The sequence below is a fragment of the Zalophus californianus genome, chromosome 10 (assembly GCF_009762305.2).
Source record: "Zalophus californianus isolate mZalCal1 chromosome 10, mZalCal1.pri.v2, whole genome shotgun sequence".
NCBI lineage: Eukaryota > Metazoa > Chordata > Mammalia > Carnivora > Otariidae > Zalophus > Zalophus californianus.
The window spans coordinates 73,271,005-73,287,921 of record NC_045604.1 but is presented as its reverse complement, the minus strand read 5'-3'; the positions used below and the strand labels follow the sequence as shown (position 1 = coordinate 73,287,921).

Here is a 16,917-nt window from a genome sequence, read left to right as displayed (position 1 = left end):
GCTCTCTCTAAACTGGAGGTAGTAATGGCAGTGGCTTCAAAGCGCTGGGATGATTTTTTTTTTAAGATCTTATTTATTCATTTAATTGACAAAGAGTGAGAGACAGTGAGAGAGGGACCACAAGCAGGGGGAGCGGGAGATGGAGAAGCAGGCCTCCCACCAAGCAGGGAGCGCGGGGGTGATTATTAAACAAGCTACCATCCAGAGGGCCCCCAGAGCAACATTATGCACAAAGTGTGGGGGTGAATATTTCCTAAATCAATCTTTTGATTTTTCAGTGCTGGTGATTTAAAACACTGTGGCACCAGCAATGGACAGCCCGAAGAGAACACACGGATGTTCTGCTTTCCAGCTATGGGTCACGGGTTGGCTTCTTCTAGCAGAGTGATTAAGGGATATGAATTTGGAAGTCAGGGGGGCCGGCTGAAGCCCGCTTAGCCCAGTTAGGTGACCCTGGGCAAGGGAACTGCCCAGAGGCCCTGGGTTCTTGTCTATAACACTAGGCCAGGGTCGTTGTAAGGATTTAGGGGAGTGTTCAGAAAGGACCCTGGAGGAGCTTACCTGTCCCTGCCCTCAGCTCCCTCCTGTAGAGGAACCCCCACCCCACCCACGTGAGGGGAAAGGGGTGGAGCTCAGATTCTTCAGTTAACTGTCGCCCTGTCCCCTCCCCCTCATCACACACACTAGGGTCTGCCAGGACTGGACAGCCCCCTGAAGCTCCCTCAGAGACCCAAGGCCATCAGGTGGCACACAAAAGCTGCTTTTCCCTTTCTCTCTGTCCCCATGGGTCCAGACCCTGGGCGGGCTTCGCGGGGCTGGCCACATTCTGCGGGGGTGGGCGGGGGCCCATCTGGGCGGAAAGAAGCTGGGGCAAGGGGAGAGGAACAGATTCGTGGGCTTGTGCATCTCAGGGAAAGGGTTCAGCCTCCCCTGAAAGACAGCTCCTCCAAGTACCTCACACCAAGGCCCTTGAGCTGTGGAGACGTGGAAGATGGGTAGATTACGGGGTATAATGTGCGGGAGTGCCTGGCAGCAGAAATGAGCCAGAGCCCAGAAATGAGAATTCAGGGGTCCCCCTCTGGAGCCCCAGTGACCCCCTTCTCTCCACCCACCCGGATGACAGGCATTGCTGTGCCCTTGGCCCCCATGGACCCCATGAGGCGGTCCCCCTCCCCCTGCTCATCAAGACCCTCCAGCCCCAGGACCCCACCCTGCGAGATGCTTGGCTACGTGGGCATAGAAGCCATGCTGGACCAGCTGAAGATCAAGGCCATGAAGATGGGGTTTGAGTTCAACATCATGGTGGTGGGTGAGTGAGGGGCTTGGACTCATAGGACGGACCAATGGATGCAACCTTGTGGACCTGGGCATGTCACTTCACCTCTCTGAGCCTCAGTCTCCCCATCTGTAAAATGGGCCTGATAAGAGTCCCTCACCAGGTGACATAGTTGAAAACCTGGAAACACTGAGGCCTTAAAAGACAAAAATTACCCATGGAGGCCCAGCCAAACCCAAACCGAACAATGAAAGGGGAGGCTGTGGCAGGAAGTGGTGAACACTTAGACCCGGATCCTGGTCCCAGCCCTTAACACCTACCAGAGTGTGACCTTGGGCACAGTCCCTGACCCTTCTCTGCTTCCTTTCCTCATCCGGTTTAGCACAGTGCCTGGCCTTCAGAAGGTTCTCCGGAATTGCATTTTTATATAAGCAAAATTAATTTCGTAGGCCAAAACTACAGTTTGCACAAAATAAACTAGGTCCAACAGAACATAAAACATCAGACTGTGTAGCACCAATGAAGGGTATTACTCTTTTTTTTTTTAAGATTTTATTTATTTTTTGACAGAGACACAGCGAGAGAGGGAACACAAGCAGGGGGAGTGGGAGAGGGAGAGGGAGAAGCAGGCTTCCTGCGAAGCAAGGAGCCCAATGCGGGGCTTGATCCTAGGACCCTGGGATCATGACCTGAGCCGAAGGCAGACGCTCAACAACTGAGCCACCCAGGCGCTCCTGAACAGTATTATTCTAAGGCAGTGCTGTCCAGTAGAAATATAGCGTGAGCCACATAACGTAATTTTAAAAATTTCCAGTAGCCACCTTTAAAAAAGTGAAGGGGCGCCTGGGTGGCTCAGTCGTTAAGCATCTGCCTTCAGCTCAGGTCATGATCCCAGGGTCCTGGGATAGAGCCCCACATCGGGCTCCCTGCTCCGCGGGAAGCCTGCTTCTCCCTCTCTCACTCCCCCCTTCTTGTGTTCCTTTTCTCGCTTTGTCTCTCTGTCAAATAAATAAATAAAATCTTTAAAAAAAATCTTAAAAAAAAGTGAGGAGAAACAGGAGAAATTAATTTTAAACATTTATTTTATTTAACCCAGACCATTCCAAAATACTCTGTGACATGACATGTAATCCACATAAAAAATGATCCACGAGAACTTTTGCATTCTTTCTGGCACACCCAAGTCTGCAAAATCTGGTTTGCATTTGCCACTGGTGGCACAGCTCAGGTTGTCTGTATCGCCCTTGGCAGGAGTCAAGTGTGACTCCCAGATAGGACAGCACATCCCTAAGGACCATGTCGGTTATGTACACAAAGATGTGTCCTGCATTGTGAAACAAGGTGTTCCCTCCTGCAAGGTGGGGTTCACAATTTGAGAAGCCCCCACAGCAGGGAGAATGGACAGTCTGGGTGCATCTCACCAAATAGTGTCAAGTGAAAGGAGCCAGACAGGAGAGCCCAGGCTGTGTGTTTCCCTAAGACAAGGGTGGCAGAGCTGCTCCCTGCTGCCAGAAGTCGGGGAAGTAAGTGGCTGTCCCCGGGGTTTGGGGGCCAATAGCTACTGAGATGGGGCGTGACTGGGCTTATGGGGAACTATGTGTTCCATCTCTGGACCTGGTGCTGTGTCCATGGGCTGCTTAATTTATGAAATGATTGAATGGATAAACACAAAGTGGTCTGTTCCTGTGATGGAACATTATTCAGCCATGAAAAAGAAGGAAGCACCCACAGCTGGTATGACATGGATGAACCCTGAAAAGGGGATATTTAGGGGAAGCAGCCAGACACAAAAGGGTGAATATTGCATGATTCCATTTATAGGAAATGTCCAGAGTAGGTAAACCCACAGAGACAGAAAGAAGCCCAGTGGTTGCCAGGGGTGACAGTGGAGGGAGAACGGGGCGGGACTGCCGATGACTGCGGGGTTTCTTTGGGGGGCGATGTAAATGTTTTTGAGTGTTAAAAAACAAAATTCAGGTGCGCCTCGGTGGCTCAGCTGGTTGAGTGTCCAACTCTTGATCTCAGCTCAGGTCTTGATCCCAAGGTCATGAGTTCAACTCAAGCCTTGCATTAGATTCCATGCTGGGTGTGGAGCCTACTTAAAATAAAAAATGAAAAAAAATTCAACCTAGTCAATTTGAAGATCTAATTGGCTTTATTACATGATTCATGAGTCGGGCAGCATCCCATCTAACAAATAGAGTGGAGCTCCAAGGAGCTGTGCAGCATGGAAGATTTTGGGGTGGTGGTTGTTGTTGTTGTTGTTGTTGTTGTTGTTGTTGTTGTTGTTGTTGGAAGATTTTTATAAGAAGTGGGGAGGTGGGTACCTGGGTGGCTCAGTTGGTTAAGCGACTGCCTTCGGCTCAGGTCATGATCCTGGAGTCCCGGGATCGAGTCCCACATCGGGTTCTCTGCTCAGCGAGGAGCCTGCTTTTCCCTCTAACCCTCCCCCCTCTCATGTATTCTCTCTTTCTCTCATTCTCTCTCTCTCAAATAAATAAATAAATCTTAAAAAAAAAAAAAAAAAAGAAGTGGGGAGGGGAGGGCGTGCAAGGAAGTTATTAGCAAAAGAAGAGGATTGTCCCAGGCAAGGCTGTTTTCCCTTAGGAGACAAGAAGGTGTCCTAGGCAGTTTACCTCCTCTCTCTTTGGGGGATAGAGAGGCCCATGTGACATTACCTCATTGGTACTGACCAGAAAATTCCTGACCTACCAGTCAAGACTCCATTTTGGGGGAGGTGGGAACTGCAATTAGGTTAGATATTAAGCCTTCCTTTGGGGACTTGGCCTAAGTGATGTCATTTTGGGCCTGCGGTTTTCTTTTTTGTTGTTGTTTTTTTAAAGATTTTATTTATTTATTTACTTATTTATTTAAGAGAGAACACAAGCAGAGGGAGCAGCAGAGGGAGAGGGAGAAGCAGACTCCCCACTGAGCAGGGAGCCCCATGTGGACTCGATCCCAGGACCCTGGGATCATGACCTGAGCCAAAGGCAGACGCTTAACCAACTGAGCCCCCCAGGCGACCCAGGGTGCAGTTTTGTTTTTAACAGGAGCTAGATGGAGGTGATGGATGCACAACGCTGGGACTGTACTAAATGCCACTGAACTGTTCGCTTTATTTTTTTTTTTTTATTTATTTGTCAGGGGGAGAGAGAGACAACAAGCAGGGGGAATTGTTCACTTTAAAAGGCTAATGGTTCATTTTTTATCATATGAGTTTTGCCTCAATAAAAAGGGGGGTAAGCACTGAGGGGAACCCTGACGATAGTACCCACTTCTCTGTATTTATGTTATGCTTACAAAACAGTTCACTTTCTAAAACAATTTAAGAGCCTGAGAAGCACTGCCTAAAACTTCCACCACCTTTGCTGTCCTCTGGTTACCCGCAGGGCAGAGCGGGCTGGGCAAGTCCACAATGGTGTACACCCTCTTCAAGTCCAAGATGTGGAAGTCCACCATACCGGGCCTGGGGATGCCCACACCCCAGACGCTGAAGCTGCAGTCGGTGACTCACGGTGATTGGCCCCCCACCCTCACCCCTACCCCCACCCCACCCCACCCCGGCCAATCTCCCCCCACTCTGCTCTTCCCCAACAGTCATCGAGGAGAAGGGCGTGAAGCTCAAGCTGACGGTGACTGATACGCCCGGCTTTGGAGACCAGATCAACAACGACAAGTGGTGGGTCCTCAGGAGTGGGGGCCAAGCCCTGGTGGTCCCTCCCCCTGCCCCTCTGGCCTTGGGGAAACAGCCCAGCCCTGAAGCAACCTAACCCAGCTGTGGCATTGTTGAGTCTCAGTTTGTTCGTCTGTATAATGGGTATGTGCAACCATCCCTCCAAGATTGAAGGGAGTTAAGTATGGAAAGGTCAGAGCTTGCTGGCTGGCACAGTTACGTCATTGATCAATAAAGGTTATGGTATTGCAGGGTTAGAAGCCCACACTCCAGAGTCAGGACCACTGGGTTAGACCACTTTCCAGCCATGTAACCTGGGAACTGCTCATGGAAGCTCTCCAAGCCTCAGTTTCCTTCTCTGTCACTTGGGAATGAGGACACCCACCTTGCAGAGTGATTCTAGGCTCTCAATGAGAGCCCAGCCCTGTGACAGTGGTTGGTAACACATACACACGCAAAATCAGGACTATCTGCATAATTTGTGGGACCCAATGAGATGAAAATGTGGGTCCCCTTGTTCAAAAAAGTATGAAGAATTGTAAAACCACCACCACAGAACATTCAACCAAGTGCAGGCCCTCCAAAGTGCGGAGGCTGCGGGACTGCTCCGTCTGCACTCCCGGGGAGCCAGCCCTGCACACGGTGCTTCATAGAGCACGTTCTGTGTGCAAGGTCTGTTCTAGTCTCAGGGATAGGGCAGTGAACAAAACAGATGAACATCTTCGTCTACATGAAATTTACATTGTCATGGGGCGGGGTGCGGGGGGGACAAGGAGCACAATAAATCAGTTATACAGAGGGTGAACCTCAACTCTGTCATCCAAGCAGGACATTTCTGAGCATGAAAGGGGTCGGGAGCTGTCGGGGGTTGCGATTTTAAGCAGAGTGGTCAAGCAAGGCCTCCCGGATAAGGAGAACACTTGGGCGGACTGCCAGGAGATGAGAGAAGGAGCCGTGTGCTCACACGGGGGGAGAGTGTGCAATGCAGAGCGGCTCGGGCGCAGGCCCCGAGGTGGGTTTGTCGGTGGAAGGCTGGTGTGGCTGGCGGCGTGTGAAGGGTGGTTAAAGGAGGAGGAGAGGACAGGCAGGAAGCAGCAGTGGGACGGTGTGCGGAGTGCAACGTAAGGACTCTGGCTTCCTGTCAGCCACCGCAGGCTGAGCCGAAGAGGGATGTGCCCTGACTACTGTTTGTAAAAGGATCTTTTGGGGTGCCGTGTTGACAATAACCCGGCAGGGGCAGAAGGGACGAAGGGAGAGGACCCAGGAGATCCTTGTGGCAATGGGGCGAGCGTCCATGGTGGTTTGAACCAGGCTGGGACAATTCATCTCTTTCAAAACCACACCCCTTCTCGTCCCCATTTAGGAACAGGGAAGCTGAGGCCCCAGCTTGAGAATGGCAGGGGGCCTCTCAGATGATTCCGGGGAGTAGGAGGAAGATGCTGGGTAACCAAGGGCCTTGGGTTGTGCAGGACTGGAAGTCCCGTCTCCTGGGCAAACCAGGGCGGTTGGTCTTCCTGGGGGGGGATGGGGTGGGGCTCCCAGGGCTGGGGCTCTGAGGTCGGGTCTCTCTGCTGCCCCAGCTGGGACCCCATCCTAGGCTACATCAAGGAACAGTATGAGCGGTACCTGCAGGAGGAGATCCTCATCACCCGCCAGCGCCACATCCCCGACACCCGGGTGCACTGCTGTGTATACTTCGTGCCGCCCACCGGACACTGGTGAGGTGGCTGGGCCTGCTGGGGTAGGACCCCCTGCCCGGGGCAGGGAGCAGGAGGAGGAGGAGGAGGAGGCCCCTGGCGTGGGCTGTGGGCTGGCACCCCCTCACTCACATACTCACCACTGCCATCACCACCATCATTGCCGCAGCCTGCGGCCCCTGGACATTGAGTTCCTACAGCGGCTATGCCGGACCGTGAACGTGGTGCTTGTGATTGCCCGGGCCGACAGCCTGACCATCGAGGAGCGAGAGACCTTCAGACGCAGGGTGATCTGGGCGCCCAGGGTGATGGGGTCGGTGGGGGCAAGGAGGAGGCAGAGTGCACAGGATGAGATGTGGTCACCTGTGTCCCCAGATCCAGCACAATCTGAGGACTCACTGCATCGACGTGTACCCGCAGAAATGCTTTGATGAGGACATCAATGACAGGATCCTCAACAGCAAGATCCGGGTAGGAGGCCATGACGGGGTGGGCAGGCTGGCGTGACCAAGGCTGGGTGGTTTTCTTTCCACTCATCCTTCCCATCTGAAGATTCATCTCTCTCTACAGCTCGGGGCAGGGGGGAAGTTCACATACTCCTAGCAGGTATGAATCTCCAAACATCCACAAACTCAAAAAAGTGAGCAAGAAATGGGTCATATCAACAACTCACAGAATGGGAGAAAATGCTTGCAAATGATATCTCTGATAGGGACTTGTATCCTAAACATATAAAGAACTCTTACAAATCAACAATAAAAGATAAATAACCAATTTAGAAACGGGCAAAGGTTTTGTTTGTTTGTTTATGTTGGCTCCACACTCAGTGTGGAGCCCAGTGCGGGGCTTGAACTCACGACCCTGAGATCAAGACCTGAGCTGAGCTCAAGAGTCGGACGCTCAACCAAATGAGCCACCCAGGCACCCCGGGGCAAAGGTTTTGAAGGGACATTTCCCCAGAGAATTTGAACAGATGGCCAATACGCACACAAAAAGATGTCGATTCGATATCACCCGTCATAAGGGAAACGCACATCGAAACCACCGGATGCCACTTCACACCCCCTAGGATGGCTGCGATCAAAATGACAGGCAATCCCGGGTGCTGGTGAGGATGTGGCGAAGTTGAACTTGCGCACACTGCTGGTGGGAAGATCAAACGGAAAACAACCTGGCAGTCCCTCCAAAGGTTAAACACTAAGTTAGCGGAGTACCCAGCAGCAATCCACTCCCAAGAGAAAATGAACACCTACGTCCACATAAAAGCGTGTACATGGACGTTCCTGGCGGAAACATTTGCCGTAGTCAAAGAGGGGAAATAATGCATATGTCTTATATTAACTTATGAAGGGATAAACACACATGGTGTGTCCACACAATGGAATATTCTTCAGCCTTAAGAAGGAGAGAAAACCTGCCACCACACGGATGGGCCTGGAGAACATGACGCTAAGTGAAAGGAGCTAGACAACAAAAGGTTAAATATTACATGATTCCGTTCTGAAATGTCCCCACCAGGCAAATCCCATGGAGACAGAAAGTAGGTTAGTGGTTGTTGCCAGGGGCTTGGGGTCAGGGGGAATGCGGAGTGACTGCTAACAGGAGTGGGGTTTCATTTCGGGGCAGTGAAATGCTCTGGAATTAGATGGTGGGGATGGGGGCACAGTCTTGTGAACTGTACCTTTAAAGCCACTGAACGGTACCTTTAAGAGGGTGAATTTTATGGCACATGAATTCTATCCCAGCTAAGCTGTTTCAAAAAAGGAGAGAGAGGAAAAATGGCATCTTCTTTTTCCCCAAATCAAGTGAATTCCAACACCAAGCCCCCACCTTGCTGTCCTCGTGGTGCATCCAATGTCTGTCTGTCTGGATCCTGCGAAGGACCCTGTGAGGCCTGGGATTCATCGTCCACCAACCCCAGGCCTTGACTTCCTCCCCAGGGGACCCTGCTAGCCTGCACGGTGGCGGCCCTACCCAGCCTCAAGTCCAGTTGTCTTTGTGCAGTGAACAAACCACACAGCTGGACTTGGAGGCCCTGCTTCCCAGCTGGTACCCAATGTCTCCACACGTTCCCTCTTTCCTCTCCCTGCTGGGGTAACAGACAGGATTTCTTGTGAAACACTCGGAGAGCCTCGACCTCCACTGCCTCTGCTTTCTGTCCCAAAGCCTGCGAATAGAACCGGGTACAAGGAGAACAAACTTGACATCTCAGTAAATCATCCAGACATGGGGCGTTCACTGAGGGCTGGCACGTAACAAGCGTGCAACAGACAACTTGCGTGTTGTTTCCTCATCACAAATTAACTCTTGGAGAAATGAAAAACAACCCCCCCCCCCCCACCGCCGGACAGCACTTTTGCCATTTAGGGATTCGAGTCTCCACTTCTGGCCATGAGCAAGCGAACAACTAGAATTTTCAACAGGGCTTGGCAAACTTTTTTTCTTTTTCTTTTCTTTTTTTTTTTTTTTGCAAAGGGCCAGATGATGGTAAAGGTGTTAGACTCTGCGGGCCACGTGGTCCCTGCACGGTCACCGCTGTCTGCTGTTGCAGCACAGAAGCAGCCTTGACCAGAGTCTGAGATGAAGGCACAGGCTGTGTGCCAACAGACGGTCCATGTGGGAAAACAGGTGCGGGCTCAATCCGGTGCACCTACCGTAGGTTGCCAAGCCCTGGGTTATGAAGCTGTGTCTTTTAACCCTCATGATAACCGATGAAGGTGGTCACAGTTCCTGTTTCCCAGGTAAGAGAAGGCCCATCGGCAAGAGTATGTTATTAACGTGACCCTGGGTAACCTTCCCAAACATTCACAAAGCCCTGTGTGTGTGCCATTCTGACTCCCACTTTACAGATGACTACACTGAGCCATTGATAAGACTGTGTATCCTGTGACTTTTTTTTTAAGATTTTATTTTTAAGTAATCTGTACACCCAACGTGGGGCTCGAACTCACAACCCCAAGATCAAGAGTCCACACACTCCACTGAGCCAGCCAGTTGCCCCATGTCTTTAGATCTCTGTGCTCTTCCTACCACTTTCTCTCTCTACAGAGGACAGTGTGCCTCTCCCACCACACCTCAGTGACTTCTCTCCCCACCTCCCAGACAGGGCCAACCCTTCTGTTTCATCTCCTCCTGCAGGACCGGATCCCCTTTGCTGTAGTCGGGGCTGACCAAGAGCACCTGGTGAATGGGAGGTGTGTCCTGGGCCGGAAGACCAAGTGGGGAGTCATTGAAGGTGAGTGCAGGGACTTTGCAGGAGCAAGTGAAGCGGGGTGAAAAGCCAGGCACATCCAACTGCCTTTGGCACCCTCAGCACCCATCACGGGGCCAGGAGTCAGGAAACAGACAGACCTGGGATCAAGTCCCTGTTTGCAGCTGGGAGGCCTCGGGTAAGTTCCCCAACTCTCTGTGCCTCAGTTTCCTCACAGTAAAATGGGCATGAGGACATCAACATCATAGCCAGTTGCTTTTGTGCAGTAGATGAACTGCACATCTGCACATGGAAGGTGGTTGGATAGGGCAGACCACTGCTTTGCACAATGCCCAGCACCCAGAAGACACCCTAGGCATTCACCAGAATTTACTGTGGGCCTACTGTGTGCCAGGCAGACTATATGTGTTTCCTGAGGGGGGTACAATGAAAGCAGGACTGGCAAGGTTCTTGCCCCCATAGAGCTGATGAGACAATGATGGCTGGGAGAAAGTGGGGTGGGAGACAGGGCTACCCAAGGAAGCAGAGGGAGGCCTCCTTGTGGGGGAGACTGGGAAGTGAAGGCAGACCAGCCAGGGCCTGAGCCTCCAATTTATCAATATAATTACTAAAAGAATATAATTTACATGGTATATATGGTATATAATGTAATGTAATAATGTAGTCATTATTAAGTGTACAATAATAAATGATTAGTGGATTCACTGATTCAACTATATGTAGGAGCTGCCTGTACCAGATGCTGGGGACAAATCAATGAATGAATGAGCGGGAAGTGGGATAAGACAGTGCGAAATGTGGGGGAAAGGTTGTGGTGGATATTGGGGGGCATACAGCGGACACTTACAGCGGGGCAGGGCCAGCACTCCGTGTCCTGTCTTACTTACAGTGGAGAACTTGGCGCACTGTGAGTTTCCCCTCCTGAGAGACCTGCTCATCCGGTGAGGATGCAGGGAGCCCAGGGGGCTGCAGGGACCCCAGGGGGATGCTGTGGTGGGGCCTAGGCTGAACCTCTGCCCATCTCCCAGCTCCCACCTCCAAGACCTGAAGGACATCACCCACAACGTCCACTACGAGAACTACCGCGTCTGCAGGCTCAATGAGAGCCACCTGCTGCCTCGTGGGCCTGGCTGGGTTAACCTGACCCAGGCCCCTGCAGGCCCCCCAGCCACCCCGCGGCCCTCAAAGGTGCGCCACCAGGTCCAGGATGACTCCAAAGATGATGAGGAGTACTGAGCACCAGGGCACCTGGGGCCTTGGGGCTCCCAGTGTCCTTGGCAGCCCCCAACACACAGCTATGTACTAGAGCATGTATTAAAGGTGGACATTGCTTTTTATGAAAAGCTGTGCTTTGAAAACAAAAGGCATTCTGTAAATGATTTCTTTGAGTTATCCTCAAATAAAAGTATGGTTCTTTTTTTTTTAAATAACAGTGTGAGACCCCAGGCCCTCGGGGGTCCTGAAGACCTGGGAGCATGTGACTTGGACAGCCAGCCCCTTCTGCCCCAGAACCAGAGCCAAGTTCCAAATCAGGCTCTGCCGCCGCTGCCAACCCTCCTTCCTGGCACAGGGCCAGGCCCTGTCATAAACACTTGAAAAGTCCCCGTTTTCGGCTATCTTCCCCAAACTCTGTGCCTCTCCTTGCTGTCTTCCTCTTTGCCCTGCGCTGGAAGACCAGCATGAAGAGAAGATTGTTGTCTCGGCTCAAGAAGGGAAAGGAAATCCATTCTTCCTCTGCCCTTTTGCTCTTTTAGAGCGCTCAACAGGTTGGGCGATGCCCACCCACAGTGGGGAGGGCGATCCTCTTTACTCAGCCTACCAAATCAAATGCTAATCTCTTCTGGAGACACCCTCACAGATGCACCCAGAAATAATGTCTTGAGAGCTGTCTGGCCATCCCTTGGCCCAGGTAAGTTGACACATAAAACTAACCATCACAGGAGCTACAAGTTGCCTCCTCCATGATGCCCTCTTTGACTTCCCCAGTGTGATTCCTCGCTGCCCACTCTGTATGTATCACATGGTTTGTTTTCAGGTCAGTCTCCCTATCAGGCTGGGAGGTCTGTAAGGATAGAGATATATCAGCTTCATCCTGGACATAACAGCTGCTCAAGACCCAGCTGTTAAATGAACGAACCCTAGAGCACCTGCCTCATAGCTGTTGACCCCACCAATTCACAAACCTGCCAACCAGGCTTGAGGAACTCCCGGGGCCTGTGGGGACCCACACCATCTGCACCAACATCCCAGAGGCTGCATGTTGCCACATAGGGACTGAGCACATACTTTAAGTCAATAGTAGCTCCAGACAATATGGCAATGTCAACAACACACACCCTCAGGCTCAGCAATTGTATTTAGAGATTGTATTTGAAATTATATTTCTCAGGGCGACCGGGCAGCTCATCCCGTTAAACATCCACCTCTTGATTTCAGCTCAGGTCATGATCTCAGGGTCCTGGGATTGAGCCCTGCATTGGGCTCCAGGCTCAGTGGGGAGTCTGCTTGAGGATTCTGTCTCTCCCGCTCCTTCTGTCCCTCCCCCACCCCGCAAATAAAAAAGAGGAAGGAAGGAAAGAGAAAAGGGAGAGAGGGAGGGAGGGAGGGAGGAAGGAAGGAAGGAAGGAAGGAAGGAAAGAAGGAAGGAAGAGGAAAGCGAAAGAAAGAAAGAAGAAAGAAAGAAAGAAAGAAAGAAAGAAAGAAAGAAAGAAAGAAAGAAAGAAAGAAAGAAAGAAAAAGAAAAAAAGAAAGAAAGAGAAAGATAAAGAAAGAAAGAAAATAAAGAAAGAAATAAAGAAAAAAGAAAGAAAGAAAGAAAGAAAGAAAGAAAGAAAGAAAGAAAGAAAGAAAGAAAGAAAGAAAAGAAAGAGAAAGAAAAAGGGAAGGGAGGAAAGAAGAAAGAAAATTGTATTTCTAGGAACAGATCTAATGGATAGACCAGAGTTTCTCAACTTCAGCACTGTTGACATTTGAGGCCAGGTCATTCTGTGTTGTAGCTACACATTATAGGATGTTCAACCCTGGGCCTCCACCACTAGATGCCAGTAGCACAGCCCTCCAGCTGTAACACATAAAACTGTCTCTAAACATTGCCCAATGTCCCCTGGGAGACAATCTCCCCAGTTGAGAGCCACTGCCGGTGGCACCCAGTGTAGTAAAGACAGAAAACAGTGCACTGCCCACCAGGAATGGGCAGCTAATTAAATCATGGGGTATCCATACCACAAGAATCTGTTCCCTATGGTGGCTGTAACAAAGAAGCACAAACAGGAGGCTTGAACAACACACATTTATTCTCTCACAGTTCTGGAAGGCAGAAGTCTGAAATCAGTATCACTGGGTCAAAATCGAAGGGTCCACAGGGTGGTGCTGCCTCTGGAGGCTCTGGGGGAGAGTCAGCTTCCCTGCCTTTACCAGGTTCTAGAGGCTGCCTTGGCTCGTGGTCCCCTCCTCCACCTTTCTTCAGTTGTCACACGGCCCATCTCCCTCTGCAGGTGTCTCATGAGGACACGTGTGACTACATTGGTCCCTGCTGGAGCAATCCAGGATCATCTCCCCTCCTCAAAATTCTTAATCACCTCTGCAAAGTCCCTTTTGTCATAAAAGGTAGCGTATATATAAGTTCTGGCACAGGAATTGGATACTGGGTGTGTGGGGGCGTATTCTTCAGCCACCACCCCATAGAATATAATGTGGTCCTTGAAAAGAATGAAGTAAAAGGGCATCTGGATGGCTCAGTCGGTTAAGTGTCAGCCCGTTAAACATCAAACTTGTCTCTCCCTGTACCTCTGGCCAGACACTGGAAATGATGTTTGCAGGGCTCTGTGGAGAAACAATAAATCATTTGGGTGCAGTGTTAGGGCTAGATAAACATCTACCCATAAGGCCCTGCTCTTGCCCCAGAGCCAACTCAGCCTCATTGGCAAAAGAAAAGGGCTGAAGTATGGGACGCCTGGGTGGCTCAGTCGTTTGAGTGACTGCCTTCGGCTCAGGTCATGAGGATCGAGTCCCGCATCGGGCTCCCTGCTCAGTGGGGAGTCTGCTTCTCCCTCTGACCTTCCCCCGTCTCCTGCTCTCTCTCTCTCTCATTCTCTCTCTCAAATAAAATCTTAAAAAAAAAAAAAAAGAAAAGAAAAGGGCTGAAGTAAATCAAGGCGTTCTTGCTGCTACCCTCCTGCTAATTCCCAGGCAAGTTACTCAATCTCGAGGCTTTGGTTCCTCATTCAAAAAGTAGAGAGAGGGGCACCTGGGTGGCTCAGTTGTTAAGCGTCTGCCTTCGGCTCAGGTCATGATCCCAGGGTCCTGGAATCAAGCCCCACATCTGGCTCCCTGCTCCACGGGAAGTCTGCTTCTCCCTCTCCCACTCCCCCTGCTTGTGTTCCCTCTCTTGCTGTGTCTCTCTGTCAAATAAATAAATAAAATCTTAAAAAAAAAAAAGAAAAGAACATTAAACTATCAAAAAAAAAGAAGGTAACTATGTGAGGTGACAGATGTGCTAACTAACCTTATTGTGGTGATCATTTCACAATATATATGCATATCAAATCATTAAGTTGTATACCTTAAATTTACACAATGTTATTTGTCGATTATATCTCAATGAAGCTGGAAGAAAAAAAAATTGAGGCAGCACTATTATCATCCAAGTGTTAATTCTACTCATGGATCTTTAGGGTCCACTATATGCTGCTACAGAGGCTAAGGGTTCAGCAGGGAACAAAACCAAGTCACTGTCCTCGGGAGCTTGCACCTAGGTGGGTGCTCTGGCACCGAGTAAGGCATTTAAGGGGTATAGGACAGTCTAGGGTTTATAATTGGAGGAAGGGGTCAGGGAGGCCTCACTGAGAAGGGAACATTGAGTAAAGATGTAAAGGAATAAGCCACGGAGATAACTAGAATCCTAGCACTCCACACAAAGAGAAAAGCCACTGCTAGTGCAAAGGCCCTGGGGCAGGAGTATGTTAGATGTGTTCAAGGACTCGCAAGGAGGCCTCTGTGGCTGGAGCAACATGAACCAGGAGAAAGGGAGAGAGTGGGGAGAAATGAGGACAGAGAGGTGGTGAAGGGCAGGCCCACAGCCTGTCGAATTTGAGTTCCCCATCATGACTCTGTGCAGATACAGACTGATTGCCTAATGACACTGATGCGAGGAAAACAAGGAGCAATAGAGGACATAGAGGATGGCAGCACATGGGGCATGAATATCTCCAGAAAGATACTGAAGACCCTGGAACAAATGGTTGCTTCTGGGGAGGTCAGTTGCTTTGGAGGTCAAGAAAGGGAAGGAGACTTAATGTTTCCTTTGTCTCCTTTTGTACTGTGTGAAATACTGGCTCTTATCCCTTCCCTGAAAGTTAGGATGTGCTGCAGTCAGGATTGCCAGCAGGTGCTGGTGGAAGGCCACTAGCCTGCCTTCCTGCTCCCTCTGCTGCAGCCTCCCTCAGCCTCCAACAACCTGCTCTCACAGCATCCTCACCCAGCCTGTCCTTGCTTGTTCACTAGGGCAGTTTTCTTCTCAGGCTGGGGAGAGGCAATCCAGGGAGTGCTGATATTTCAGGGCGCATTGGCCCTGCTCTCTACCCATGACTTTACCCCAAGCTCTGGAAGCTTTCGCCATGCCTACAGTGACTCTGCAACTCACACTTGGCACAGACTGTTCGTTACGTGCCCAGTAATGGCCTCACACAGCTCTCCTGTGCATTTCCTGCCCAACACCAGTTGGGGGAGGGCTGAGGCCTCATCTGACACATCTTGGGATTTCCTAGGCCCGGCAAGTGAGGGTTCTGCCCCTTCTAAACTGCAGGACCTTAGGCAAGTCACCTGACACCCCAGAATGATGTCCTCATGTGTGAAACAGGAATAGCAACAATAAGCCCTTGCTTCAGGGTTCTGTGTAGATAAATGGTTCTGTTCTGTAAGTGTGTGTGTTGGGGGTGGGGGAAGGTTTGCATTGTGCAGGACACTAAGCAGGTTCATGTCATAATGATACAGTCATAATATTCAATAACAATAGCATTTTTTTTACAAGGGGAATCACAAAATCAATTTCCATGTACCTGGTACAATAAAACATCAACTAGATTACATGCAATGTATTCATATTTATTCAAGAATGGTCACAGCAGCCCCAAATTGGAAACTGCAAATGTTCAGTGACAGGACAGTAGATAAACTGTGGTAAGAGTGGTACAACAAAACACTCCTTGGCAATAAAAAGGAGCCGACTGCGGATACATGCAGCAGCGTGGAAGAATCTCACAGAACTAATGATGAGTGAAAGAAACCAGAGAGCAGATAGAAAGTACCATGTGGATGCCTTTTATAAAGTTCAAGAACAGGGGCGCCTGGGTGGCTCAGTCGTTAAGGTGGCTCAGTCGTTAAGCGGCTGTCTTCGGCTCAGGTCATGATCCCAGAGTCCTGGGATCGAGCCCCGCATCGGGCTCCCTGCTCAGCGGGAAGCCTGCTTCTCCCTCTCCCACTCCCCCTTCTTGTGTTCCCTCTCTCGCTGTGTCTCTCTCTGTCAAATAAATAAATAAAATCTGTAAAAATATAAATAAAGTTCAAGAACACGAAAAATCAATCTAAGGTGATAGAAATCAGACTTGTGGTTTCAGGCCAGAGTTGGGAATATTGACTGGGGAGGGGCATGAGGGAGGTTTCTGAGGCATTGAAGAGGACCTATATCTTGATCTGGGTGGAAGTTACATAAGTATATAGACTTGTAAAAATCTTTGAGGCATGCACTTGAGATTTGTGCATTTCATTGTGAGATATTTGTGCACTTTACTCAATATATGTTAGACCTCAAACAAAAATCTTAGAAGGTAAGGAGAAATTTAAAATAATTGAAATAGAAACAGTATACAAGTTAGCACTGCATTTATTGAAAATTATTTATGGAAACATTTGCTAGGTTTCAATAGTTCAAGAATGCAAATTCCCAATAATAACTATTTTGATGTTGGGTTTTTTTTTAAGATTTATTTATTTTGGAGAGAGAGAAAAAGAGAGCGTGCACAGGGGAGGGGCAGAGGGAGAGGGAGAGAAAGAATCTTGAGCA

General features: G+C 50.0%; 1 protein-coding gene across 1 annotated transcript; it reads left to right on the top strand.

The window, feature by feature from the left end:
* The first annotated feature begins 617 nt into the window (after positions 1 to 617).
* SEPTIN12 (septin 12) lies at positions 618 to 11,262 on the top strand. Its single transcript, XM_027612534.1, has 10 exons — positions 618 to 743; positions 1,124 to 1,309; positions 4,666 to 4,791; positions 4,874 to 4,955; positions 6,530 to 6,667; positions 6,816 to 6,933; positions 7,022 to 7,117; positions 9,785 to 9,881; positions 10,747 to 10,798; positions 10,886 to 11,262. Exons 2-10 carry the CDS (start codon positions 1,147 to 1,149, stop codon positions 11,091 to 11,093), a joined length of 1,080 nt encoding a protein of 359 aa, XP_027468335.1. The 5' UTR covers positions 618 to 743; positions 1,124 to 1,146; the 3' UTR covers positions 11,094 to 11,262.
* Positions 11,263 to 16,917: the final 5,655 nt, after the last annotated feature.

Bases quoted from the DNA above. Each gene is read 5' to 3' on its own strand.
- SEPTIN12 (XM_027612534.1), top strand. From the start codon at position 1,147: ATGGACCCCATGAGGCGGTCCCCCTCCCCCTGCTCATCAAGACCCTCC. The intron at 1,310-4,665 runs GTGAGTGAGGGG...GGTTACCCGCAG, and splicing joins GTTCAACATCATGGTGGTGG to GGCAGAGCGGGCTGGGCAAG. The intron at 6,668-6,815 runs GTGAGGTGGCTG...TCATTGCCGCAG, and splicing joins GTGCCGCCCACCGGACACTG to CCTGCGGCCCCTGGACATTG.